Here is a 27394-nt window from a genome sequence, read left to right as displayed (position 1 = left end):
CCCTCCCCATCACAGTGATGCAGGCGGTGCAGAGGATGCAGAAGTGAACTCACAGAGGAGCAGGGCCTCAGCAACAGCGCAGTTTGTGCCCATCTAAACTTCCCCTTTCCCCCCCCCACACCCACAAATGATCTTAACCCTTCTTGTGCAGCTTGACCCTGATGTGCCAGGGAATGGAGGTGGCCAAACCGCAGCACTCGCATCTGTGGTAGGGAGGGATGATGCTCAGAGGGATGATGCCCAGGGGGATGATGCGCAGAGGGATGATGCGCAGAGGGGTGATGCGCAGAGGGATGATGCGCAGAGGGATGATGCGCAGGGGGATCTCCCCTTAACATGATGCTGGTGATGGCATTTCTCATAGAATCCCAGCCTGGTTTGGGGTGAAGGGACCTTAAATCTCCTCCATTCCCAACCCCTACCACAGGCAGGGACCCCTTCCACTGGAGCAGCTTGCTCCAAGCCCCTGTGTCCAACCTGGCCTTGAGCACTGCCAGGGATGGGGCAGCCACATCCCTGGCGCCCATCTTCTCCCCCCAAACCCATCCCAGCAGTTTTAAGCAGCAACACAAGGCCTCAAAGCAGAAGTCCCCGTCTTAAAACCACTCGAGCACCCCCTGCAAGAGCTGTTGCAGCATCAGCCTCTCCTCAACCCCTGCTGTTTTCCTTTGCTCTCACAATGTCCCTTTGGGACGTTCCACTCGGATCTTCCCTCATTGCTGCTCCCTTGACCTGTTGGCCACAATGCTGGTGATGGGCACCAGCTCCTGGGTGTATCCACCCCATAGTGCCACCCTATAGGGCACATCTACGAACTGAACCATCAACCCAATGGTCCTCAGCAGGCAGAGAGTGAATGCTGCTTGTTGATCCCCTGCAGACCCTTCTTGCCAGACAGCGTGTGGCCATCCAAAATCATTCCCTTTGGGATGCCCAAACCTTCATCCCCTCCTTGGGTCTTGTGGCTGCATCTGCTGGGGGATGCTTGGATGCAGGGCAGTGATGAGGGGATCCATGCCTTGCCCTGTGCTCACCCTGGCAGGGAGCATGGGCTGGGGTATTGATTCCTCACCCCTCATTTCAGGTGTTAGAGCAAGCAGGGTGCTGGGAGACACCCCAGTGGGCACCCTATAGGGATCTATAGGGATGCATGGATCTGCATGGCTCCAACATGGACACACACGTGGGCACCGGTGTGAGCTGAGGCCAGGAGCCAGCTGGTGTTTGCCCACCACATCTGGAACGGGGATGTGCCATGAAGCTCGATGGCCAAAGGCTCCTATGGGATAAGGAGCTTGGAAGGGAAGCTGGGGTTGATCCCAGGGACCAGGGACCAGGCAGGGGTGTCCCAGCACCGCCATCCAGGGAGGTGACCGGCACAGGGATGCTGGGAACACCAAGGCTGGAGCTGGGATGCTGCTGGAGGCTCACACACACCTTAATGCAGGAGGGAATGGATTGCCTAGAGAGAGACTGCAGCTGGGGAGAGGAACAGGGGGGAAGATGCTGAGAGAGCGGGGCTGGGGCAGCCTGGAGAGGAGAACCTGGGTGGGAGCAATCCCAGGCACAGCTCCAGGCTGGGCAGAGAAGAGATTCAGAGCAGCCCAAGGAGAAGGACTTGGGGGTGCTGGGCAATGAGAAAATGAACATGAGCCGGCTTCAGTGTGCGCTTGAGCCCAGAAAGCAACCGTATCCTGGGCTGCATCAGAAGGAGCGTGACCAGCAGGGCGAAGGAGGTGATCCTGCCCCTCTGCTCTGCTCTGGTGAGACCTCACCTGGAGCACTGTGTGCAGTTCTGGGGTCCTCAACATAAGGACATGGAGCTGTTGGAACAAGTCCAGAGGAGGCCACGAGGATGCTCAGGGGCTGGAGCAGCTCCTGTATGGAGCCAGGCTGAGAACATTGGGGCTGTTGAGCCTGGAGAAGAGAAGCTGCGTGGAGACCTCAGAGCAGCTTCCAGTGTCTGAAGGGGGCCTATAGGGATGCTGGAGAGGGACTCTTCATCAGGGACTGCAGTGATAGGACAAGGGGTGATGGGTTCAGACTGAAACAGGGGAAGTTCAGGTTGGAGATAAGGAGGAAATTCTTCCCTGTGAGGGTGCTGAGGCACTGGAATGGGTGCCCAGGGAGGTTGTGAATGCTCCATCCCTGGCAGTGTTCAAGGCCAGGTTGGACAGAGCCTTGGGTGCCATGGTTTAGTGTGAGGTGTCCCTGCCCATGGCAGGGGGTTGGAACTGGATGATCTTAAGGTCCTTTCCAACCCTAACTATCCTATGATTCTAAGACTCCTGAAGGGGAGACCTTAGAGCAGCTCCAGTGCCTAAAGGGGCTGCAGGGAAGCTGGAGAGGGGCTTGGGACAAGGGCCTGTAGGGCCAGGCCAAGGGGAATGGCTTGAACCTGCCCGAGGGGAGACTGAGCTGAGCTCTTAGGGAGGATGCTGAGGCGCCATCACCTCCTCTGTGTTCCAGGTGCTCGGACACCCCGGGCCTGCTCCACGTCCCCCGTCCCGAGCCAAGAGACGCGTCCAGGCGCCGGGACTGGTTCTTTATTCTCTTCCTTTTGTCCTTCTGAGTTTAATAAACTAGAATAATTTATTTGACAGACACAGAAACATCACGGGGGGGGGGGGGTGACCCAGGACAGTACAAAGGAACCACTTACAAAAGAAGTACCACGCTGCCCATCAGCTTTACCCCATAACGGGGATGGGGGGGGGAGCGCATCATCATCCCCCCCACATCCAGAGGGATGGAGCCATCCCCATGGATCGCTCTCCGATGCCAACGCTGGCCCCAACGGCGCGATAAATAATGGGAATGGTCTCTTGGGTGTGATGGGAGACCCAAGACCCCGGTGAGGGTCCATGGGGTGGGATGGGTGCTGGATGGGCACGAGCACCCGGTGACACACTGGTTAAGGTGGCAAATGCTGTGTGCCCCTTCCCTCCCCATCCCCTAATAGGTGCTTGACCCCATGCAGGCACAGACAGGGGGGAAACATGGACCAGGGGAGCTTGGCAGCTTGGGAATGGGGGAACCATCCCCAGTGGAACGACCCTGCTGGGGCTCAGAAGGGGCATTTGCAGCCTCTCCCGGTGCGGGCATCGCGTGGCTGATGGCATGGATCCATGTGGGATGCGCTTCCCTGCCCTGGCAACCCACAGCTCCCAGCTGCATCCCTCCAGGGAGGCTGCACTGGTGTAAATCCCACTGGAGCTGATGACCCCCCCCACCCGGGGCTGGCTCCTTTAGGAGGCTTTTGGGATAAGACCCATCCTGCTGCCTCCTTTTGGGGCAAAGCCAGGCTGGTGCATCCCACATGCAGCAGGGCCAGATAGGAGGGGACACCCCAAGTGTGTGGGTGCCCTTTCCCATGAGCAGGCTGCCTAGAAAAGACCCGACCCCCCCCCCCTCCCCAATCTATTGCACCCCCCACCCCATCCTCCCCATTACAAACTGGTGTTGAGACTGGACTTGGATAGAAAACACATAAAAGAGGCAGCTCATAGGAAAGGGGACACGGGGATGGATGGATGGATGGATGGGGAAAAGGGGGTGCCAATGGAAGCGGTGCAGCCCCCCCCAGTGCTTCCAGTACCCCTCCGGCCGTGCCCTGCAGTGGCTTTGGCAGCTGCATGAAGTGACAACACCAGTGGCACAGCTGGAGGGTTATAATTGCTGTGACCAGCGGGCGAAGCCGGAGCCTCCGGTACAGGTAGAAACCAAACTCCATCATCATACAAAAGGAGAAGCAGCCGGATGTGCCCCCCCGGCGGCGGCAGCGGGGACACGGGTTGGGGGGGGGCTTATCTGTCATTGAGCTGCGGGGAGTTGGTGCGCTCCTCCTCGTCCTCCTTGTCGTCCTTCATGCCCTTGAGTCGCTGGCGGGCGAAGTCCTCGAAGACGATGTCGTCGTCGCTAGGGGGGGACAGGAGGGAGAGGGGATGTGATGGGGGACGTGGGGGGGAGATGGGGTCGGGGATGGCTCCTGCTGTGCTGGGTGGGTGCAGCTGGGGGGGGTTTAACCTTTGTCCCTCAGCAAAGAACCTTGGGTCTCAAAGGGTTGTCGTAGAATGATGGAATGGGTTGGGGTGGAAGGGGCTTAAAGATCAGAGAACCATGGAATGGGTTGGAAGGGTCTGATAGATCATAGAACCATGGAATGGGTTGGAAGGGTCTTAAAGATCATAGAACCATGGAATGGGTTGGGTTGGAAGGGTCTTAAAGATCATAGAACCATGGAATGGGTTGGGTTGGAAGGATCTTAAGGATCACAGAACCATGGAATGGGTTGGGTTGGAAGGGTCTTAAAGATCACAGAACTATGGAATGGGTTGGGTTGGAAGGGTCTTAAAGATCATAGAACCATGGAATGGGTTGGGTTGGAAGGCTAAAACAAAAGGGCTTAAGATCAAGAACCATGGAATGGGTAACAACAAAACCAAATGGGTTGGAAGGGCTTAAAGATCATAGAACCATGGAATGGGTTGGGTTGGAAGGGCTTAAAGATCAAGAACCATGGAATGGGTTGGGTTGGAAGGGTCTTAAAGATCATAGAACCATGGAATGGGTTGGGTTGGAAGGGTCTTAAAGATCAAGAACCATGGAATGGGTTGGGTTGGAAGGGTCTTAAAGATCATAGAACCATGGAATGGGTTGGGTTGGAAGGGTCTTAAAGATCATAGAACCATGGAATGGGTTGGGTTGGAAGGGTCTTAAAGATCATAGAACCATGGAATGGGTTGGGTTGGAAGGGTCTTAAAGATCATAGAACCATGGAATGGGTTGGGTTGGAAGGGTCTTAAAGATCTTAGAACCATGGAATGGGTTGGGTTGGACGGGTCTTATAGATCATAGAACCATGGAATGGATTGGGTTGGAAGGGTCTTAAAGATCATAGAACCATGGAAGGGGTTGGGTTGGAAGGGTCTTAAAGATCATAGAACCATGGAATGGGTTGGGTTGGAAGGGTCTTAAAGATCATAGAACCATGGAATGGGTTGGGTTGGAAGGGTCTTAAAGATCATAGAACCATGGAATGGGTTGGGTTGGAAGGGTCTTAAAGATCTTAGAACCATGGAATGGGTTGGGTTGGACGGGTCTTATAGATCATAGAACCATGGAATGGATTGGGTTGGAAGGGTCTTAAAGATCATAGAACCATGGAAGGGGTTGGGTTGGAAGGGTCTTAAAGATCATAGAACCATGGAATGGGTTGGGTTGGAAGGGTCTTAAAGATCATAGAACCATGGAATGGGTTGTGGAAGGTCTTAAGTCAAATAGAACCATGGAATGGGTTGGGTTGGAAGGGTCTTGAAGATCATAGAACCATGGAATGGGTTGGGTTGGAAGGGTCTTAAAGATCATAGAACCATGGAATGGGTTGGGTTGGAAGGGTCTTGAAGATCAGAGAACCATGGAATGGGTTGGGGTGGAAGGGTCTTGAAGATCAGAGAACCATGGAATGGGTTGGGGTGGAAGGGGCTTAAAGATCAGAGAACCATGGAATGGGTTGGAAGGATCTTAAAGATCAGAGAACCATGGAATGGGTTGGGTTGGAAGGGTCTTGAAGATCAGAGAACCATGGAATGGGTTGGGTTGGAAGGGTCTTGAAGATCAGAGAACCATGGAATGGGTTGGGGTGGAAGGGGCTTAAAGATCATAGAACCATGGAATGGGTTGGGTTGGAAGGGTCTTATAGATCATAGAACCATGGAATGGGTTGGGTTGGAAGGGTCTTAAAGATTACAGAACCATGGAATGGGTTGGGTTGGAAGGGTCTTAAAGATCAGAGAACCATGGAATGGGTTGGGGTGGAAGGGGCTTAAAGATCAGAGAACCATGGAATGGGTTGGAAGGATCTTAAAGATCAGAGAACCATGGAATGGGTTGGGTTGGAAGGATCTTGCAGATCACAGAACTACGGAATGGGTTGGGTTGGAAGGGTCTTAAAGATCAGAGAACCATGGAATGGGTTGGGTTGGAAGGGCCTTAAAGATCATACAATGATTTGGGTTGGAAGGGTCCTTAAAGACTGTAGACTCATGGAATGGCTTGGAAGGGTCCTTAAAGATCATAGAATGGTTTGGGTTGGAAGGGTCCTTAAAGATCATGGAATTTTGGAATGGGTAGGGTTGGAAGGGGCCTTAAAGATCATATCAAATAGGTTGGGTTGGAAAGGTACTTCAAGGTCATAGAACCATGGAATGGATTGGAAGGGTCTGAAAGATCATACAGTGGGGTGAGTTGGAAGGGTCCTTAAAGCTCATAGAATCAGGGAATGGGTTGGAAGGGTCCTTAAAGATCATAGAATGGATTGGGTTGGAAGGGTACTTAAAGATCATTGGATTGGAAGGGTCCAAAAAGATTACAAAATCATGGAATGGGTTGGATGGGGCCTTAAAGATCATGGAATCATGGAAGAGTTTGGGTTGGAAAGGTCCTTAAAGATCATAGAATGATCTGGGTTGGAAGGGCCTTAAAGCTCATCTATTTCCAGCATCTGGAACGCGCACCTCCATCCCCAGGAACACCATGGGGACACCATGGGGACACCACATGGACACCATAGGGACATCCCCCCTCACCCCAACACACAACCCGGCGGGTGCTTCCTTACTGTGGTTTCTCCTGGGGTGTTTGGAAGCCATGCAAGGAGATGGCAAAGGAGAGAAGAGAGATGGGCACAACAAGCGTGGTGGGTTACGTGCATGGGGTTAGTCACCATGGCATGGGGTTAGTGGGTTAGGGGGTCCCATGAGACCTCTACAAACCCTTCCCCTTCCCACACAGACCCCACATTGAGTGGAAAACGATGGGTTTTGTGCCTCTTACTTTGTGTCCAGCTCTATCAGGTTCGTATCTATGGGGGCTTCGTTCTCTGGAACTGAACAGAGGGATGGCACAGGCTCAGTCAATGCACACAACAGGATCTTCACCATTGTCCCATTGGATGGGTGAGACCCACCACTGGTGTTTGGCAGGACCAGCGTGATGGGGACACCCCAAGGACATGCTGCTTGGTCCATAGGTTACTCAACAGGAGGTGGAAACCTCCATCAACCCCGATAGGGGAGTGGGATGTTTCCCTTTCCCCCCATTCCATCCCATCCCATCCCATCCCATCCCATCCCATCCCATCCCATCCCATCCCATCCCATCCCATGGAGGTCCTGCCCCGCACATGGAGCTGGCTGGTGCCCACTCACCATCCCGATGTGCTGGTTCCTCCTTGGGTTTGGGATGCATCAGGGTGAAGGGCAGCTCCACCGCGACGTCACTGCAAGAGATGGGGGCAGAGCTGGGGTGGGAGCAGCAGCATCACCCCCATCCCCACTGCTGGAGACACCAACAGGGAGAAACCCTGTAGTACCCTCAGTGTAACCCCTTTAGAGCCACCACGCTCCTTGCTTCAGCTTGACCCATGGTTGGGATCAGCACAAAGCCCCCCCGGGACAGTGGTTGGGCACAAGGAGGACACTGGGTGGCCCAAATCTGCTGTTCAGCAGCTTAGAACCTGCTGAGGATCCAGATCCTCTGGGAATAGGCTGCATGTCTGTGAGCAGCAGCGGGGTCTGGGCACCTCTGGTGCCATGGGACCATTAAAGCTCATGGAATGGGTTGGGTTGGAAGGGACCTTAAAGCTCATGGAATGGGTTGGGTTGGAAGGGACCTTAAAGCTCATGGAATGGGTTGGGTTGGAAGGGACCTTAAAGCTCATGGAATGGGTTGGGTTGGAAGGGACCTTAAAGCTCATGGAATGGGTTGGGTTGGAAGGGTCCTTAAAGCTCATGGAATGGGTTGGGTTGGAAGGGACCTTAAAGCTCATGGAATGGGTTGGGTTGGAAGGGACCTTAAAGCTCATGGAATGGGTTGGGTTGGAAGGGTCCTTAAAGCTCATGGAATGGGTTGGGTTGGAAGGGACCTTAAAGCTCATGGAATGGGTTGGGTTGGAAGGGACCTTAAAGCTCATGGAATGGGTTGGGTTGGAAGGGACCTTAAAGCTCATGGAATGGGTTGGGTTGGAAGGGACCTTAAAGCTCATGGAATGGGTTGGGTTGGAAGGGACCTTAAAGCTCATAGAATGGGTTGGGTTGGAAGGGACCTTAAAGCTCATGAAATAGCTTGGAAGGGACCTTAAAGCTCATGGAATGGGTTGGGTTGGAAGGGACCTTAAAGCTCATAGAATGGGTTGGGTTGGAAGGGACCTTAAAGCTCATGAAATAGCTTGGAAGGGACCTTAAAGCTCATGGAATGGGGTTGGGTTGGAAGGGTCCTTAAAGCTCATGGAATGGGTTGGGTTGGAAGGGACCTTAAAGCTCATAGACTCCTGGAATGGTTCACTCAGCATGGTGATGGTGGGAGAGGCTGAACATGGCCCTGAGCTCCTCCAGGGATGGGGTTGGGTGGCCTCAGCATCCCTGGCTATGCACCAGGAACCATGGTCCCCACATACCCCATGTTAACGGGACCAGTGTGAGGATGGAGACCAGGAAATCCCTGGAGACTCCTCCCCACAGCCCATTGATGCTCAGCCCCAAGGAGCCACCTTGGTGCTCTCCTCACCCCTGGGTCCTTCTCACACCACCTCCACTGCCCTGACCCAGGGTTGGGGGGATGAAGGATGAGACCCTCATCACCATCCCCAGCCCCACAACTCCTCACCCCACCAGCAGCCCCATCTCTGGTGCTTGGCTTTGGGTGAGTCGTGGCCCCAAGAGCATCCTTTAGATGAGTGTGGGGTGAAGGTAGCAGCGAAGGGGACCAAGGGGGTGGATTTGGGGTGCAATGGGGGGTGCAGGGGTGGGTTGGGGCATTACCTGGAGGCGAGGTCTCCCAGCAGCCTGGTGTGGGTTAAAGGAGACAACATGTTAGTCATCATCCCATCACAGACACGCAACCACCCCACCAAGCATGTCCCACCATGTGTGTCCCCATCACGCTGCTGAGTCCCAGCAGAACCTTGGGGGTACCAGCTCAGGGGGGTCCCCATCACTCACCCTCCTCGTGACACCACCAGCTTCACCTTCACCTTGTAGGAGACAATAATGCCCAGGATCTCCTTGTTGGCTCCATCTCTTAACCTGGAGGAAGGGGCGGGTGGGCATCAGTGAAGGGATGTCCATAGGGACCAACCCCTGCATCCTCCTCTAGGTCCCCCCATAGGGTCTCCTGCACCCCAAGCATCCCCCCTGGAGCAGGGCCTGGTCCTGCCCCAGCAGTGCCAATGGGAGCATAGCCCTAGGGGGGTCATGGTGGGCTCACAGGGTGCTGGAGGCCAGGTTGGTGTCCTCGTGCTTGAGCTTCCCATCCAGCGCCAGGCCCCGCTTCTCCCGGTTGTTGGCCAGGAACGGGGTCAGGGTGTAGACCTTGCAGAACGTCGAGCTCGGGGCCACCATGTCACTGGGGGTGATGGACGCCATCAGACAGAGGCTTCCCCACCTCTGATAACCCCCATGGGCCACCCTGGACATCCCATCCCAGCCTGGGGAACATCCCTGCCATAGGTTCAGTCTGGAGGTCATCTCCAGCCCAGACCCATCCTAGAGACATCTCCATCCCAAACCCATCCTAGAGGACATCTCCATCCCAGACCCACCCTAGAGGATGTCTCCATCCCAGACTCATCCTAGAGGACATCTCCACCCCAAACCCATCCTAGAGGACATCTCCATCCCAACGCATCCTAGAGGACGTCTCCATCCCAGACCCATCCTAGAGGACATCTCCATCCCAAACCCATCCTAGAGGACATCTCCATCCCAAACCCATCCTAGAGGACATCTCCATCCCAAACCCATCCTAGAGGACATCTCCATCCCAAACCCATCCTAGAGGACATCTCCATCCCAAACCCATCCTAGAGGACATCTCCACCCCAAACCCACCCTAGAGGACATCTCCATCCCAACCCATCCTAGATGACATCTCCATCCCAAACCCATCCTAGAGGACATCTCCATCCCAAACCATCCTAGAGGACATCTCCATCCCAAACCCATCCTAGAGGACATCTCCATCCCAACCCATCCTAGATGACATCTCCATCCCAAACCCATCCTAGAGGTCTTCTCCATCCCAACCCAAGAACCAGTCCAGACATCTCCATCCCAACTCCATCCCAGCCCCAGACATCTCCATCCCAACCCAAGAACCAGTCCAGACGTCTCCATCCCAACTCCATCCCAGCCCCAGACATCTCCATCCCATCCCAACCCCAGCCATCTCCATCCCAGACCCATCTCAGATATCCCCACCCCAGCCTTGTGAACCTCCATCCCAACCAAACACCTATCCCAGACATTTCCATCCCAGCCTGGTGAACATCTCCATCCCAACCCAAGACCCATCCCAGACACCTCCATCCCAACCCCACATCTCCACCCCAGGCCCATTGTAGAGGACATCTCCATCCCAGACCCAGCCCAAACATCTCCATCCCAGTCTTGAGAACATCTCCATGCCAACCAAACGCCTATCCCAGACATCTCCATCCCAGCCTGGGGAACATCTCTCTCCCAACCCATCCCAGACATCTCCACCCTAGTGTGGTGAACATCCTTACCCCAACCCCAAATTCAGCCCAGACGTCTCCATCCCAAGCCCATCCTAGAGGACATCTCCATCCCACCTCCATCCCAACCCCAAACACCTCTCCCTGCCCCATCCCAGAGCCCATCTCCACCCAGGAGGCCACAGACGGTGACATCCCCAAGGCACCATCAACAGGGGGGGTTCCACCTCCCTGCTCCTCCCACCAGGACCTGCTCGCTGAATGCAACATCCCACTGGTGCTGCACTGGAGCAGGAGACCTCCCGCGCTCCTGCAGGGCTCCATGAGGTCCCTCATGCTGTCCCCAAGCAGCAAGTACTCACTCCGCGTCCTCCACAGCCACCGGGCACTTGTACTGGGCGGTGTTGAAGAGGCAGATGTCCGCGTACTGGCGCACTGGGGTGAGAGATGGAGCCATGGGGGTCAAGGAGGACCCCAATGGGGTCGGGGACAGCAGCAGGGATGGACACATCCATGCTCCTTACCTGAGATCTTGATCTTCTTCACTGTCTTGTTGGTGTTGTTGGTGACGTGGACGTTGACGCTGATGGGCTCCCCATGGTAGTAGATCTACAGAGGGGCGAAGGGAGGACAAGGAGGTCTCCATCACCCCTTGGGCCACCCCCCAGTGTCCCCCCATCAGCTCCTCACCCACCTCCTTGTCCAGGGAGGCCTCGAGGTGCAGGGGTTTGTCGGACATTAGGAACTGCCGCGTGGTCTCTGCCATGGGCTGGGGACCGGGGCGCTCCGGTGCGTACTGCACCTTCCGGATGACCAAGCGCACCGAGTTCCTATGGGATGGCGACAGCAGAGCCCATGGGGTCTCGCTTGACCCCATTTAGGTCAGACCCTTGTTTAGGGCAGGAGGAGGATGCTGCGAGGGGCAGCTCCGTGGTCGGTCCAAGCAGGGTCTTTCACACTGGTGGATGTCTCCATCCCAGCCCCAAGATCAGCTCTGATCCATCCCTACTCTGGGAAGCATCTTTATCCCAGCTACATCCCAAGGAACACCTCTGTCTTGGGGAGCATCTCCATCCCAATCCCAGCCTGGAGAACATCTCCATCCCAGCTTCACCCTGGTGAGCATCATCATTGAGGACATCTCCATTCCAACCACAGCCTAAGGGACTTCATTCCAGCTCCAGCCCCAGCACTGATCTCTCCATCCCAGGCCCAGACTGGTGAACATCATCCCAACCCCAGGCCCAGCACACCAGACATTTCTGTCCCTTCCCCATCCTGGAGTTCACCTCCATCCCATCCCCATCCTGGAGTTCACCTCCATCCCAACCCCATCCTGGAGTTCACCTCCATCCCATCCCCATCCTGGAGTTCACCTCCATCCCAACCCCATCCTGGAGTTCACCTCCATCCCAACCCCATCCTGGAGTTCACCTCCATCCTATCCCTATCCTGGAGTTCACCTCCATCCCATCCCCATCCTGGACTTCACCTCCATCCCATCCCCATCCTGGAGTTCACCTCCATCCCATCCCCATCCTGGATTCACCTCCATCCCATCCCCATCCTGGATTCACCCCCATCCATCCCCATCCATCACCTCCATCCCATCCCCATCTTTCACCTCCATCCCATCCCCATCCTATTCACCTCCATCCCATCCCATCCTGGAGTTCACCTCCATCCCATCCCCATCCTGAGTTCACCTCCATCCCATCCCCACCTATCACCTCCATCCCATCCCCATCCTACTTCACCTCCATCCCATCCCCATCCTGGAGTTCACCTCCATCCCATCCCCATCATTCACCTCCATCCCATCCCCATCCTGGATTCACCTCCATCCCATCCCCATCCTGGAGTTCACCTCCATCCCATCCCCATCCTGGAGTTCACCTCCATCCCATCCCCACCCTGGAGTTCACCTCCATCCCATCCCCATCCTGGACTTCACCTCCATCCCATCCCCATCCTGGACTTCACCTCCATCCCATCCCCATCCTGGAGTTCACCTCCATCCCATCCCCATCCTGGAGTTCACCTCCATCCCATCCCCATCCTGGAGTTCACCTCCATCCCATCCCCATCCTGGAGTTCACCTCCATCCCATCCCCATCCTGGAGTTCACCTCCATCCCATCCCCATCCTGGAGTTCACCTCCATCCCATCCCCATCCTGGAGTTCACCTCCATCCCATCCCCATCCTGGAGTTCACCTCCATCCCATCCCCATCCTGGAGTTCACCTCCATCCCATCCCCATCCTGGAGTTCACCTCCATCCCATCCCCATCCTGGAGTTCACCTCCATCCCATCCCCATCCTGGAGTTCACCTCCATCCCATCCCCATCCTGGAGTTCACCTCCATCCCATCCCCACCTGGAGTTCACCTCCATCCCATCCCCATCCTGGAGTTCACCTCCATCCCATCCCCATCCTGACACCCACCACCACACCCCACCACACCCCACCCACCCATCCTGGAGTTCACCTCCATCCATCTCCATCCTGGAGTTCACCTCCATCCCATCCCCATCCTGGAGTCCACCTCCATCCCATCCCTATCCTGGAGTTCACCTCCATCCCATCCCCATCCTGGAGTTCACCTCCATCCCATCCCCATCCTGGAGTTCACCTCCATCCCATCCCCATCCTGGAGTTCACCTCCATCCCATCCCCATTGTGGAGTTCACCCCCATCCCATCCCCATCCTGGAGTTCACCTCCATCCCATCCCCATCTCACTCACTGTGGGTACCAACCCATGGTGCCCCTTCCCCACTGGGCACATCCCTGGCCAGCCCCTTGGCAATGGGGCTCGATGGATCCTCTCCACTCACCTCTTGTGGATCTTCTCCTCCAGGTTCTCGGCACAGAAAGCTTTGACCTCATAGTCCACACCACAGGCCTGGGGACAAGGAGGGGGCAGAGGAGGCAGAGAAACCCCTTTGCACCCCCATAGGAGGTGACCCCAACCAATGTCTGGTCACCATGGACAAGGATGGGGGGACTTTACCTTCCCCGTGTCCTCGGGGCCTGGCTGCAGCGTGACGGAGCAGGGCAGGTTGGGGGGGATCTGGAGGAGAAAGAGGGTTAGAAACAGGGATGGGACCCTCAAACCCAAACCAGCTTTTAGCTCTGGAGACCCAAGAGAACATCTCATGGACATGGAGCAAGTCCAGAGGAGGCCACGAGGATGCTCAGGGGCTGGAGCAGCTCCTGTATGGAGCCAGGCTGAGAACATTGGGGCTGTTGAGCCTGGAGAAGAGAAGCTGCGTGGAGACCTCAGAGCAGCTTCCAGTGTCTGAAGGGGGCCTATAAGGATGCTGGGGATGGACTCTTCATCAGGGACTGCAGTGATAGGACAAGGAGTGATGGGTTCAGACTGGAACAGGGGAAGTTTAGATTGGAGATAAGGAGGGAATTCTTCCCTGTGAGGGTGCTGAGGCACTGGAATGGGTTGCCCAGGGAGGTTGTGAATGCTCCATCCCTGGCAGTGCTCAAGGCCAGGTTGGACACAGGGGCTTGGAGCAAGCTGCTCCAGTGGAAGGGGTCCCTGCCCGTGGCAGGGGTTGGAGCTGGATGGGCTTTAAGGTGCCGTGGTCCCACCTCGAAGGTGAAGGGGTACGCGTGCTCGCCCAGCTTCTTGATGAGCCGCTCCTGCAGCCGTGTCAGGGGCTTCTTCTCCTCGGGCAGGGGGGGGAAGGCCTGAGCGTTGGCCACGAACAGGTCCTTGCGGAACGTGAGCCCCAGCACGTCCAGGTCCTCGCGCCCATAGCGGAAGGCGCAGGTCAGCGTCACGAACACTGCGGGGGGACAAGGGTGCGCGTTGGGTGGCATCGTGGTGGGGTGGCATCATGGTATGGTTCCATCATGGCATGGTGGCATCATGGCATGGTTCCATCACGGCATGGTTCCATCATCATGGCATCACAGCATGGTGACATCATGGTGTGGTGAAATCATGGCATGGTTCCATCATGGCATGGTTCCATCATGGCATGGTTCCATCATGACATTACAACATGGTGACATCGTGTTGTGGTGACATCATGGTGTGGTGACATCATGTCATGGTTCCATCATGGCATGGTTGTATCATGGCATCACAGCATGGTGACATCATGACATGGTTCCATCATGGCATGGTTCCATCATGGCATGGTTCCATCATCATGGCATCACAGCATGGTGACATCATGACATGGTTCCATCATGGCATGGTTCCATCATGGCATGGTTCCATCATGGCATTACAACATGGTGACATCATGACATGGTTCCATCATCATGGCATCACAGCATGGTGACATCATGACATGGTTCCATCATGGCATGGTTCCATCATGGCATTACAACATGGTGAGATCATGGTGTGATGACATCATGCCATGGTTCCATCATGGTATCACAGCATGGTTCCATCATGACATGGTTCCATCATGGCATGGTTCCATCATGGCATGGTTCCATCATCATGGCATCACAGCATGGTGACATCATGACAGTGTTCCATCATGGCATGGTTCCATCATGGCATTACAACATGGTGACATTATGGTGTGATGACATCATGCCATGGTTCCATCATGGTATCACAGCATGGTTCCATCATGACATGGTTCCATCATGGCATGGTTCCATCATGGCATTACAGCATGGTGACATTATGGTGTGGTGGCATCATGGCAACACAACATGGTTCCATCATGGCATAGTTCTATCATGGCATCACAACATGGTGACATCATGGCATGGTGGCATCATGGCAACAGAGCATGGTTCCGTCATGGCATGGTTCCGTCATGGCATGGTTCCATCATGGCATTACAACATGGTGACATCGTGTTGTGGCGACATCATGCCATGGTTGTATCATGGCATCACAGCATGGTGACATCATGGTGTGGTGACATCATGGCATGGTTGTACCATGGCATGGTTGTATCATGGCATCATGGCATGGTTCCATCATGGTGTGGTGACATCATGTCATGGTTGTATCGTGGCATCACAGCATGGTGACATCATGGTGTGGTGACATCATGGTATGGTGGCATCATGGCATGGTGGCATCATGGCATCACAGCATGGTGGCATCATGGCATGGTTCCATCATGGCATGGGTACATCATGGCATCACAGCATGGTGACATCATGGTGTGGTGACATCATGGCATGGCTGTATCATGGCATGGTGGCATCACAGCATGGTGATATCATGGTGTGGTGGCATCATGGTGTGGTGGCATAATGTCATGGTGACATCATGTCATGATGACATCATGGTGTGGTGACATCACGGCATCACAGCACAGCGATATCATGGTGTGGTGGTATCACGGCACGATGGCATTGTGGTATGATTGTATCATGGTGTGGTGGCATCACAGCATGACACCATGGCATCATGGGATCATGGCACGGTGGCATCACGGCATGGTTGTATCATGGTGCAATAGCATCATGGCATCACAACATGGGGGCATCAAGGTGTGGTGGTCCCATGGTGTGGCAACACCATGGCTTAATGGTGTTGTGGTGGGGTGGTCTAATGGCATAGCTGCATCACAGTATGGTGACACAATGGCATCATGGCATGGTGGCATCACAGCACCATGGTGTGGGGGTATCACTGCATCACCATGGTGACACCATGGCATGGTGGCATCACGGCACAATGATATTATGGTGCAGGGGTATCACTGCATCACCATGGTGACACCATGGCACGGTGGCATCACGGCACAATGACAGTATGGTGTGGGGGTATCACTGCATCACCATAGTGACACCATGGCATGGTGGCATCACGGCACAGTGACAGTATGGTGTGGGGGTATCACTGCATCACCATGGTGACACCATGGCACGGTGGCATCACTGCACAATGATATTATGGTGTGGGGGTATCACTGCATCACCATGGTGACACCATGGCATGGTGGCATCACTGCACAATGACAGTATGGTGTGGGGGTATCACTGCATCACCATGGTGACACCATGGCATGGTGGCATCACTGCACAATGACAGTATGGTGTGGGGGTATCACTGCATCACCATGGTGACACCATGGCATGGTGGCATCACTGCACAATGACAGTATGGTGTGGGGGTATCACTGCATCACCATGGTGACACCATGGCATGGTGGCATCACTGCACAATGACAGTATGGTGTGGGGGTATCACTGCATCACCATGGTGACACCATGGCATGGTGGCATCACTGCACAATGACAGTATGGTGTGGGGGTATCACTGCATCACCATGGTGACACCATGGCATGGTGGCATCACTGCACAATGACAGTATGGTGTGGGGGTATCACTGCATCACCATGGTGACACCATGGCATGGTGGCATCACTGCACAATGACAGTATGGTGTGGGGGTATCACTGCATCACCATGGTGACACCATGGCATGGTGGCATCACTGCACAATGACAGTATGGTGTGGGGGTATCACTGCATCACCATGGTGACACCATGGCATGGTGGCATCACTGCACAATGACAGTATGGTGTGGGGGTATCACTGCATCACCATGGTGACACCATGGCATGGTGGCATCACTGCACAATGACAGTATGGTGTGGGGGTATCACTGCATCACCATGGTGACACCATGGCATGGTGGCATCACTGCACAATGACAGTATGGTGTGGGGGTATCACTGCATCACCATGGTGACACCATGGCATGGTGGCATCACTGCACAATGACAGTATGGTGTGGGGGTATCACTGCATCACCATGGTGACACCATGGCATGGTGGCATCACTGCACAATGATATTATGGCGTGGGGGTATCACTGCATCACCATGGTGACACCATGGCTTGGTGGCATCACGGCACAATGACATTATGGTGTGGGGGTATCACTGCATCACCATGGTGACACCATGGCACGGTGGCATCACTGCACAATGATATTATGGCGTGGGGGTATCACTGCATCACCATGGTGACACCATGGCACGGTGGCATCACTGCAAGGTGACACCATGGCGTGATGGTACCATGGTGTAGCGCCACCATGGCTCATCCCACAAGCACTGGGATGCACTGGCAGCTCCCAGGATGCTCTATGGAGACAGGGTTGCACCCAGGGACCACCCACAAACACCTTGGGGTGCCCACCATAAGCCCCCACCCCTGCAGGACCGGGTACCCCCCATGGGGACCAGGGGGGTGCAAAATGCACCTGAGGACCCAGAGATGCCACCACCCCTGAGGGACCCTGGGTACCCGTTACCTTTCCTCTCCTTCAGGTACTCGGGGTCCACCAGCACCACCCCATCTGCAAGGGAAGAGGGCAGCATCAGGACGTGCCAATGGGGACAGGAGGGGACACGGCTCGAGGTGTCCCCCCTTTATAGAGGCATCACCCCAGAGCTGCATCCAGGGCTGCGTTATGGGGACATCTCCTGGGGGGGTTCCTTCCCTCCCACCCAACAGAGCCCACCCCAATGTGGCCCCATCCCCACGTACCCACGGGGTCCACCACGTCGATGTGGTCCACGAAGTCCCTCTTGCCCAGGTAGACGGTGAGCTGCAGGAGGAACGTGGGGACATGGATGCAGGGGGTCTCCTGGGGTCCCCCTATCTGGTCACCACCCCCTGGGTCCATCCCATCACCCCATGTGCTCCCACTGGAATACGCCATGGGATACTGGGAATGATGGAGAGGGGACGCCAGCTCCAAGCCCTGGTGCCAGCCCCCATCCTGCCGTGCCTCAGTTTCCCTTCATGATGCTCAGGGCATCTTTGGGGTGGGAGATGGACCCATGGATGCGCCCATGGGATGTGGGATGGGACCACCCGGGAAGCACCCACCCCCCCCCGGCTTTCCCAGCATCCCACTCACCTTCCCGTTGGGACTGGCTTTCTTGAACACCCTGCAAAGCAAGGAGGGGGGGGGTCAGTGGGTGGGACAAGGGGCACCCATGGGTGCTGTGGAATGGGACCTGGCCCCATCACAACCGGCTCCAGCAGCAGCAGATTACCCTGATGCGCCCTGTGCAGCACAAGGGGCTGTGTGAGGAGCAGTGCAAGGGTCCTGCTATGCAGTGTGCAGTGTGATGCAGTGCAAGAAGCAGTGCAAGGGCCCTGCTGTGCAGTGTGATGCAGTGCAAGGGTCCTGCTATGCAGTGTGATGCAGTGCAAGGAGCAGTGCAAGGGTCCTGCTGTGCAGTGTGCAGTGTGATGCAGTGCAAGAAGCAGTGCAAGGGCCCTGCTGTGCAAAGTGCAGTGTGATGCAGTGCAAGGGCCCTGCTATGCAGTGTGCAGTGTGATGCACTGCAAGGGCCCTGCTATGCAGTGTGCAGTGTGCTGCAGTGCAAGGAGCAGTGCAAGGGCCCTGCTGTGCAGTGTGCAGTGTGATGCAGTGCAAGGAGCAGTGCAAGGGCCCTGCTATGCAGTGTGCAGTGTGATGCAGTGCAAGGGTCCTGCTATGCAGTGTGCAGTGTGATGCAGTGCAAGGGCCCTGCTGTGCAGTGTGCAGTGTGATGCAGTGAAAGGAACAGTGCAAGGGCCCTGCTATGCAGTGTGCAGTGTGATGCAGTGCAAGGGTCCTGCTATGCAGTGTGCAGTGTGATGCAGTGCAAGGGCCCTGCTATGCAGTGTGCAGTGTGATGCAGTGCAAGGGCCCTGCTATGCAGTGTGCAGTGTGATGCAGTGCAAGGGTCCTGCTATGCAGCATGCAGCAGTGCAAGGGTCCTTCTATGCAGTGTGCAGTGTGATGCAGTGCAAGGAGCAGTGCAAGGGCCCTGCTATGCAGTGTGCAGTGTGATGCAGTGCAAGGGTCCTGCTATACAGTGTGCAATGTGATGCAGTGCAAGAAGCAGTGCAAGGGCCCTGCTGTGCAGTGTGCAGTGTGATGCAGTGCAAGGGTCCTGCTATGCAGTGTGCAGTGCGATCCAGTGCAAGGCACTGCACAATGGCCCTGCCATGCAAGGAGCAGAGCAAGGAGCAGCCTAAGGTGCAAAGGGCAGAGCCAAGGCCCTGCCATGCAAAGGGCAGCGCACAGCACCCAGCACCCAACACCAGCACCCAACACCAGCACCCAGCACCAGCACCCAGCACCAGCACCCAGCAACAGCACCAACACCAACACCAGCACCCAGCACCCAGGATGCTGCTGTTCCCAGGGCCTTCATCCCCATCCTTCATCCTCCATCCCGATGGATGCCCAAAGACCACGGTGACCCCCAAAACCCCTCTGGCAAGACCCCACAGGGAAAGGATGTGGGACCAACATCCCATGGTGGTGCTGGGAACGCTGGAGCAGGCAGGATGAAGCCAGCATTCCCAGTGTGCCTGGAGCAAGCAGGATGAAGCCAGCATTCCCAGTGTGCCTGGAGCAAGCAGGATGAAGCCAGCATTCCCAGTGTGCCTGAAGCAAGCAGGATGAAGCCAGCATTCCCATTCGGAAGCTGGTCCGGCTGCCCTGGCACGAAGCCACCATTAATGGGTTCTCCTCGGATAATCCCTCCCCGCCTCTAAATTCCATTAAAGCCATCCGGGAGGATCAGTGACCACGGCTCTGGCCGGGAACAGCGATTCCCAAGGCCGGGCTCTGCCTGGAATACCCGGAATTCCTCCAGGATCGGCCCGCACCCGGCCAGGAGTCACTGAGCGGTGATGCTTGGGCCAGGCCCAATGTGTGGTACCCAAGCCGGGGGTGACCGCAGGGATGGGGATGGGGATGGTTCATGCACTGGAGTGATCCTCAGCCATGTCCATGGACCAGGGTGACCCCGGCACTGTGACCCCCCCCATCCCTGCATCTGTGTCCTCACATCCTGTATCCCTGCATCCCCACATCCCTGTGCCCATGCAACCCTGCATCCGTGCCCCACATCCCTGCATCCCCACATCCCTGCATCCCCACATCCCTGCATCCCCACATCCCTGTGTCCATGCAACCCTGCATCCCTGTGTCCCACATCCCTGCATCCCTGCATCCCCACATCCCTGTGTCCATGCAACTCTGCATCCCTGTGTCCCACATCTCTGCATCCCTGTGTCCCTGCATCCCCACATCCCTGTGTCCATGCAACCCTGCATCCCTGTGTCCCACATCCCTGCATCCCTGCATCCCCACATCCCTGTGTCCATGCAACTCTGCATCCCTGTGTCCCACATCCCTGCATCCCTGCATCCCCACATCCCTGTGTCCATGCAACTCTGCATCCCTGTGTCCCATATCTCTGCATCCCTGTGTCCCTGCATCCCCACATCCCTGTGTCCATGCAACCCTGCATCCCTGTGTCCCCACATCCCTGTGTCCCCACATCCCTGCATCCCTGTGACCCTGCATCCCCACATCCCTGTGTCCATGCAACCCTGCATCCCTGTGTCCCATCTCTGCATCCCTGCATCCCCACATCCCTGTGTCCATGCAACCCTGCATCCCTGTGTCCCACATCCCCACATCCCTGTGTCCCTGCATCCCCACATCCCTGTGTCCATGCAACCCTGCATCCCTGCATCCTTGTGTCCCTGCATCCCCACATTCCTACATCCCTGTATCCTTATATATATATAAGCATCCCCTATATCCCTATGTATAAGGATGCATCCCTGCATCCTTACATTCTCGTGTCCCCACATCCCACCCCATCGAGAGCCACAGGGCCCAGCAGGGCCTTGGCAATGCAATTCCCATGGCCTGCAGCAGGATTCAGCCCGGAGTCAGGATGACACCGAGGGAGCTGGAGAGGGCTGGGGGTGTGTGTGTTATTCCCTTGATCCCAATTGCACCCCAGGAGACAATGGGAGCTGTTGATAAATCCCCTACCAAGCCCATAAACACCTGGGAACACCAGGAATGCCAGGAGCATCCCAACAGCCCTTCCCAGGGGACCTCCCATCGCCATTGCCATTGCCATGGGTGGGATGCTCAGCACGAGGATCCCCAGGGCACAGGGTGGGAGCCGGATGCTGTGCTGGGAATGATGCTGGAATCAAATATACAGGGAGGGATATAAAGGGGCCTGGGCCCTATATATTAATAGGGCCCTATATATTAATAGGGCCCTATATATTAATCAGCAGGGCTGGGGATGCTGGTGCCGGGTCCTGATCTGAAGTGGATGCAGGCACCAGGTTCTGATCCCAAGCCACACTGGGAAACCCTGGGAAACACGGAGCAGCCGGTAATGAAGCCCAGTGGGAGTGGGATGGATGGAGTGGTGGGATCAATGGAGCAATGGGATCAATGGAGCAGTGGGATCAATAGGGAGGGATCAATGGAGCAGTGGGATCAATAGAGGGGTGGGATGGATGGAGCGGTGGGATCAATAGAGGGGAGGGATCAATGGAGCAGTGGGATCAATAGAGGGGTGGGATCAGTGGGATCAATGGAGCAGTGGTATCAATGGGGGGGTGGGATGGATGGAGGGGAGGGATCAATGGAGCAGTGGGATCAATAGAGGGGTGGGATGGATGGAGGGGAGGGATCAATGGAGCAAAAGGATCAATAGAGGGGTGGGATGGATGGAGGGGAGGGATCAATGGAGCAGTGGGATCAATAGAGGGGTGGGATGGATGGAGGGATCGGATCAATGGAGCAGTGGGATCAATAGAGGGGTGGGATGGATGGAGGGGAAGGATCAATAGAGGGGTGGGATGGATGGAGGGAGGGATCAATGGAGCAGTGGGATCAATAGAGGGGTGGGATGGATGGAGGGGTGGGATCAATGGAGCAGTGGGATCAATAGAGGGGTGGGATGGATGGAGGGGTGGGATCAATAGAGGGGTGGGATGGAGGGGTGGGATCAATGGAGCAGTGGGATCAAATCAATAGAGGGGTGGGATGGATGGAGGGAGGGATCAATGGAGCAATGGGATCAATAGAGGGGTGGGATCAATGGAGCGGTGGGATCAATAATAGAGGGGTGGGATGGATGGAGGGGTGGGATCAATGGAGCAATAGGATCAATGGAGCAGTGGGATCAATAGAGGGGTGGGATGGGTGGAGGGGTGGGATCAATGGAGCTGTGGGATCAACAGAGGGGTGGGATGGATGGAGGGAGGGATCAATGGAGCAGTGGGATCAATAGAGGGGTGGGATGGATGGAGGGTGTGATCAATGGAGCGGTGGGATCTATAGAGGGGTGGGATGGATGGAGGGATCAATGGAGCAATCGGATCAATAGAGGGGTGGGATGGAGGGGTGGGATCAATGGAGCAGTGGGGATGGATGGAGGGATCAATAGAGGGGTGGGATCAATGGAGCAGTGGGATCAATAGAGGGGTGGATGGAGGGAATGGACAATGAGAGGGGATATGAGGGGGGATCAATGGAGCATGGGATCAATAGAGGGGTGGGATCAATGGAGCAGTGGGATCAATAGAGGGGTGGGATGGAGGGGTGGGATCAATGGAGCAATGGGGATGGATGGAGGGATCAATAGAGGGGTGGGATCAATGGAGCAATGGGATCAATAGAGGGGTGGGATGGAGGGGAGGGATCAATGGAGCAGTGGGGATGGATGGAGGGATCAATGGGGGGCAGGACCAGTGGGGGGTGGCATGGATGGAGGGCAGGCAGCAACCACCCACCGCTCGCTCCTCCCTGGCATCCCCAGCACCCACCTATGAGGGACCCACTGAGCCCCATGCTCTGGGTGCAGGAGCCCTGTGCAGCCCCACATAGGGGTGCAAGGGGTCCCACAGAGCCCAGGACCCGCATGGGCCCACGCTGTGTGTGCAGGACCAGGGCACCCCCCATGGCCACACATCCCAAGCATCATCCATATCCCAAAGCATCCATAGGAGCAGGGAAGAGGCGGGAAGGGGCAGGGCGGCCCCAGTTAAACCCCACTCAATGCTGGGAATGGGGGCACGGACACAGCCCCATCTCCCGCTCCCGGATCCGGAGGGAGGGAAGGAGGAAGCGCGGGGCCTTCCCTCCCCTTCCAGCCCTTCCTGATGCTGACAGCAGGCAGGAAACCAGCACCAGCACCGCTGCCCATCCCTGCCAGCGCATGGATGGAGCCCCAGCATTCCCAAAGCCGGATCCCACCTTTCCCTCTCCATCCCATTGATGCGGGCCTCAGCATCGCTTCATTTAGAGCCTGCTAATTGAGTTTGATGTGGGTCAGGGACATTGATCCCATTCCCAATAGGATCGTGCGGGGTCCCACCAGCCCTAAGTCATCGATTGCCTTTGAACTGGGGATGGAGGAGCCGGGCCCTGCACCGCCTGCTCCCGCTAATGGGGCCGGTGGCAGCTCCAATTAGCCTGAACCTCATTACAAGGGACCTCTGGGAATACCGGAGCCGCCAGGAACCACATCACACGCTCCGGTACAACCCCACTGGCTCCAGGCCAGTCGCACCAGGATGAGCCGGGAACACCGGGACAGCCCATCCCATAGCCAGAGCATCCCATGGGTCCCCATCCCGTATCCCCGCTGCATCCCGTATCCCATCTGCATCCCTGCCAGGCTCGGTGGCAGCAGCCCCCAAGCAGGTCGGAGCATCGCCGCTTGGCAAGGAAGCGCCTTGGCTGTGGGATTCGGGATGTGTCTGGATCCTGCTGTTATTCCCAGTTTGCTCTCCAAACAACAGCCAGGAAGCAGGAGTCTCCCCTCCCGGGCCACCTTCCAGGGCTCCTCTTCCTGCTGGAGATCCCCATCCCGCTCCCGGGACCTTATGGCTTCATCCATAGGGATGCAAGAGGCCATGGGGTGCTTTGGTGCAGGGTGGGATCAGAGGCCATGGGGAAGGGCACGGATGGAGCCCTGGGGCCAACCAGGCTCAAACCCACTGGGGCCAATGGGTGCGCATAGCACTGAAGGGACTCCATGGGGAGCTGGGAATGGTGACACCTCAGCCGAGCACCCCATGGATGGGTCCCACATCCCGCATGGAGCACCCAGGGACCCCAAACCCTCGCAGCACCCAGGCTGGTCCCACGGTGACCCCCAAGGAATCCATAGCAACGATGCTTTTGGAGTGGCCGGTGGGAAAGCAGCTCCTGCAGCCGGACCCCAAGACCTCTCCCTGGTGGTTCTGGGGTGAATTCAAATGGATTTGGGGTCAGGGCTCCAAAAGGGAGATTTCTCAGCCTAAATCCACCCCCCCTTGCTTCCAGCTCCCTCCGTACGCGCTGCGTGGGCAGGGAGAGCATCAGCTCATTCCTCTCCTGCCTTCCTACGGGAATGCCGCTCCCCCAGCACCCAAAAGCCTCCTGGGGCCCATCCGGCTGCATCCCAAGGCTTATGGAACCCAATGGGTGCTCCAGCCCCACTGCTCCGAGCCCCACATCTCTTGGGTGCTGCTCACCCGCTCCAAGGGGTGCAACACGCTGGGTATCCCGAATCAGGGATGCTGAGATGGGGGGATGCGGGTGCTGTCAGGCACCAATACCCCCCCCCCCACCCCAGTGTTTGGGGGGGTCAATGGGAACCCCCAAACCCCATCCGGCCATCCCAAAAGGATGCAGCGCTTCTGGAAGGTTCTGCCCAAGCAAGGCTGGACCCCCTCGTCCTCCCCTCCTGCCGTGGGGCACGGTGGTGGCACCGGATGCTCCGAACCCCCATGGTCCCGGTGATGGGGGGCAAACGGGAGCCCTGTGGAATAGCTGGTCCTAAATCAGGAATGCTGGGGAGGTCCCAAGGGACGGGGAGCTGTCAGGTAGGGATGAGGGTGATGGATGGCACCGGGGTGCAGCATCAACCCCTCGGTCACCCCCAGAGCTGGATGGGGATGGGGTGTCACAAGGGACACCCCCAGACCCCCATCCATGGGTGGTGGGGTCACCGGGACCCCCCCGCTCCAGGCTGCCCTATCCCAGGGTGGGATTTCCATGGGGCCGATGGCGCTGGCAAAGGCCGGGTGATGGATCCCCCCCGTCCCCATCATCAGGGGGTCCCCAAAGGGTGACCCCCATAGGCTGCCATAGCGCATGGCACTCGGGGCACACCAGAGCCCAGCACCCTATGGGGGTCCCCGTTGGGCTCAGAAACGGAACAAACCGGATGACAGCGCTCAGCCCCCCCAGCATCCATCCAGGCTCCCAACGCAGCGGCTCCGGGGACCCCCAGCGGGGCAGGACGCGATGCGGGACCCACCGCCCCCATCAGCCCCGCACCCCGGCATCCACGGTGCTCCCCCCCCCCCCCCGGTGCAGCGGTGCCCAGATGTGGGGCCGAGCCCGGCGCTGGCTGCAGGCAGCGGGCGGGCAGCGCGCACCGGGACCCCCCCCCCCGCCGCCCCGGTGTCCCCGGCCCCGCTCACCGGGTGCCTTTGTCTCCCATGGCCCCGCGATCCGCGGGCAGCGACCCCGGCCGGGCTCGGAAAATTACTGCGGAGAGGAGGCGGCTGCGGGGCGGGCGCTGGGCCCGGGCAGAGCTCGGTGCAGCCCGGTCCGGAGCGGCTCGGGAAGGAGCGGAACGGCACGAACCGGCTCGGGGTAATTCGGAACGACTCGGCCCGGCTCGGCTCCGGCTCGGGCGCTGCCGAGCGCAGCCCCGCGGGCGCTGCCGCCGCCTCCGACCGCCCCCGAGCGCCCCCGAGCGGCCCCGAGAGGCCCCGGGGCGGGAGAGGTGGGCGGGGGGGGTGGGGGGGGGGGAGGGAAAGGGAGGGGGCAGGGAGGGGAAGGAGGGGCGCCCCCCCACCCGCGCGCGTGCACGTGCACAAGGGAGGGGGCGCGTGCACTCGTGCACACACAGGCGCGCACACGTGTGCACGCGGGGGAGGGGGGGGCGTGAACACACAAGAACACACGATCCCCTTTGTGCGTGAGCACCTCCCTATGCACACACACACACGTGCACACACACACACGTGTACACACACACACGTGCAGACATACACGTGCACACATACATGTGCACACATACATGTGCACACGTACATGTGCACACACACACATGAACACACACATGCACACACAGATGTGCACACACACGTACACACACACGTGCACACGCACACATATGTGCACACACACACATGCGCACATACACTCCATGATCACAGACCCCATGTGCATGCCCCTTCCATGTGTACATACACCCTTGTGTGCACACGCACATCCATCCTTGTGCACACACACCCATGTGCACATACACACATGCACACACACACGTGCACACACACCCCCATGTGCAGACACACGTGCACACACACATGTGCACACACACACACACATGTGCACACACACACATGCACACACACACGTGCACACACGCACACACACACGTGTGCACACACACACATGTGCACACACACCTGCACACACACACACGTGCACACACACACATGTGCACACACACACGTGCACACACACTCACGTGCACACACACACATGTGCGCACACATGTACAGGCCCCTCCACGCACACTCCTGTCCGGGCGTTCCCCCCCTCCGTGAGCTCACACACACCCTTGGGGACCCGGCACACCCCGAGTTCCCTCTCTTCCCTTTCTGATTGGCTGCCTCCTCCTGTTAGCCCGCCTCCTCCACCAGAGCAGCCAATCAGAGCCGCCGCGGCAAGGGGGATGCAGCCGATTCCCACGGGCAGCCCCAAGGTGCGGAGCGGATTTAGGACGGGCAGGAGCGGGCAGGGGAGGAGGAAGCAGGCGCAGGCAGGAAGGAGCAGGCACAGGCAGGGCCCCGGTGGGGTGTGACACTTCCTGCCTGCGGCTGCACTGCGGGGCGGGCAGCGGGGGGGCCTGGTAGGGCGATGGTGAGCGGTGCAGTGCAGTGCAGTGTGGGGCAGAGCGGGGGTATGCAGTGCAGTGCTGTGCGGTGCAGTGTGGGGCAGAGCGGGTGTATGCAGCGTGGGGCAGTACTGTGCAGTGAAGTGCAGTGCAGTGTGGGGCAGAGCGGGGGTATGCAGCACAGTCCTGTGCAG

The 27394-nt window shown here is 57.3% G+C and overlaps 1 protein-coding gene across 1 annotated transcript; it reads right to left on the bottom strand.

Annotated features, from left to right (window-relative positions):
* Positions 1–3656: 3656 nt before the first annotated feature.
* ARRB1 (arrestin beta 1) lies at positions 3657–25817 on the bottom strand. The gene is made up of 16 exons (XM_061351330.1): positions 25774–25817; positions 18392–18422; positions 18016–18076; positions 17780–17824; positions 14120–14316; positions 13527–13586; positions 13351–13418; positions 11208–11343; positions 11038–11122; positions 10876–10948; positions 9265–9402; positions 9000–9083; positions 8820–8843; positions 7209–7279; positions 6835–6886; positions 3657–3918 (listed from the first exon to the last, which is right to left on the bottom strand). Exons 1-16 carry the CDS (start codon positions 25791–25793, stop codon positions 3807–3809), a joined length of 1257 nt encoding a protein of 418 aa, XP_061207314.1. The 5' UTR covers positions 25794–25817; the 3' UTR covers positions 3657–3806.
* Between the last annotated feature and the right edge of the window lie 1577 nt (positions 25818–27394).

The sequence above is a fragment of the Neopsephotus bourkii genome, unplaced genomic scaffold (genome assembly GCF_033783945.1).
Source record: "Neopsephotus bourkii isolate Nb327-2 ecotype Australia unplaced genomic scaffold, CSIRO-AGI_Nbou_v1 NB_580, whole genome shotgun sequence".
NCBI classification, from domain to species: Eukaryota; Metazoa; Chordata; class Aves; order Psittaciformes; family Psittacidae; genus Neopsephotus; species Neopsephotus bourkii.
The sequence above is the reverse complement of the archived record's forward strand: the minus strand, read 5'-3'. Positions and strand labels throughout refer to the sequence as shown.

Bases quoted from the DNA above. Each gene is read 5' to 3' on its own strand.
- ARRB1 (XM_061351330.1), bottom strand. From the start codon at position 25,793: ATGGGAGACAAAGGCACCCG. The intron at 17,825-18,015 runs GTACGTGGGGAT...CTTCCCTTGCAG, and splicing joins CGACGTGGTGGACCCCGTGG to ATGGGGTGGTGCTGGTGGAC. The intron at 13,587-14,119 runs GTGGGACCACGG...TTTCTCCTCCAG, and splicing joins CGTACCCCTTCACCTTCGAG to ATCCCCCCCAACCTGCCCTG.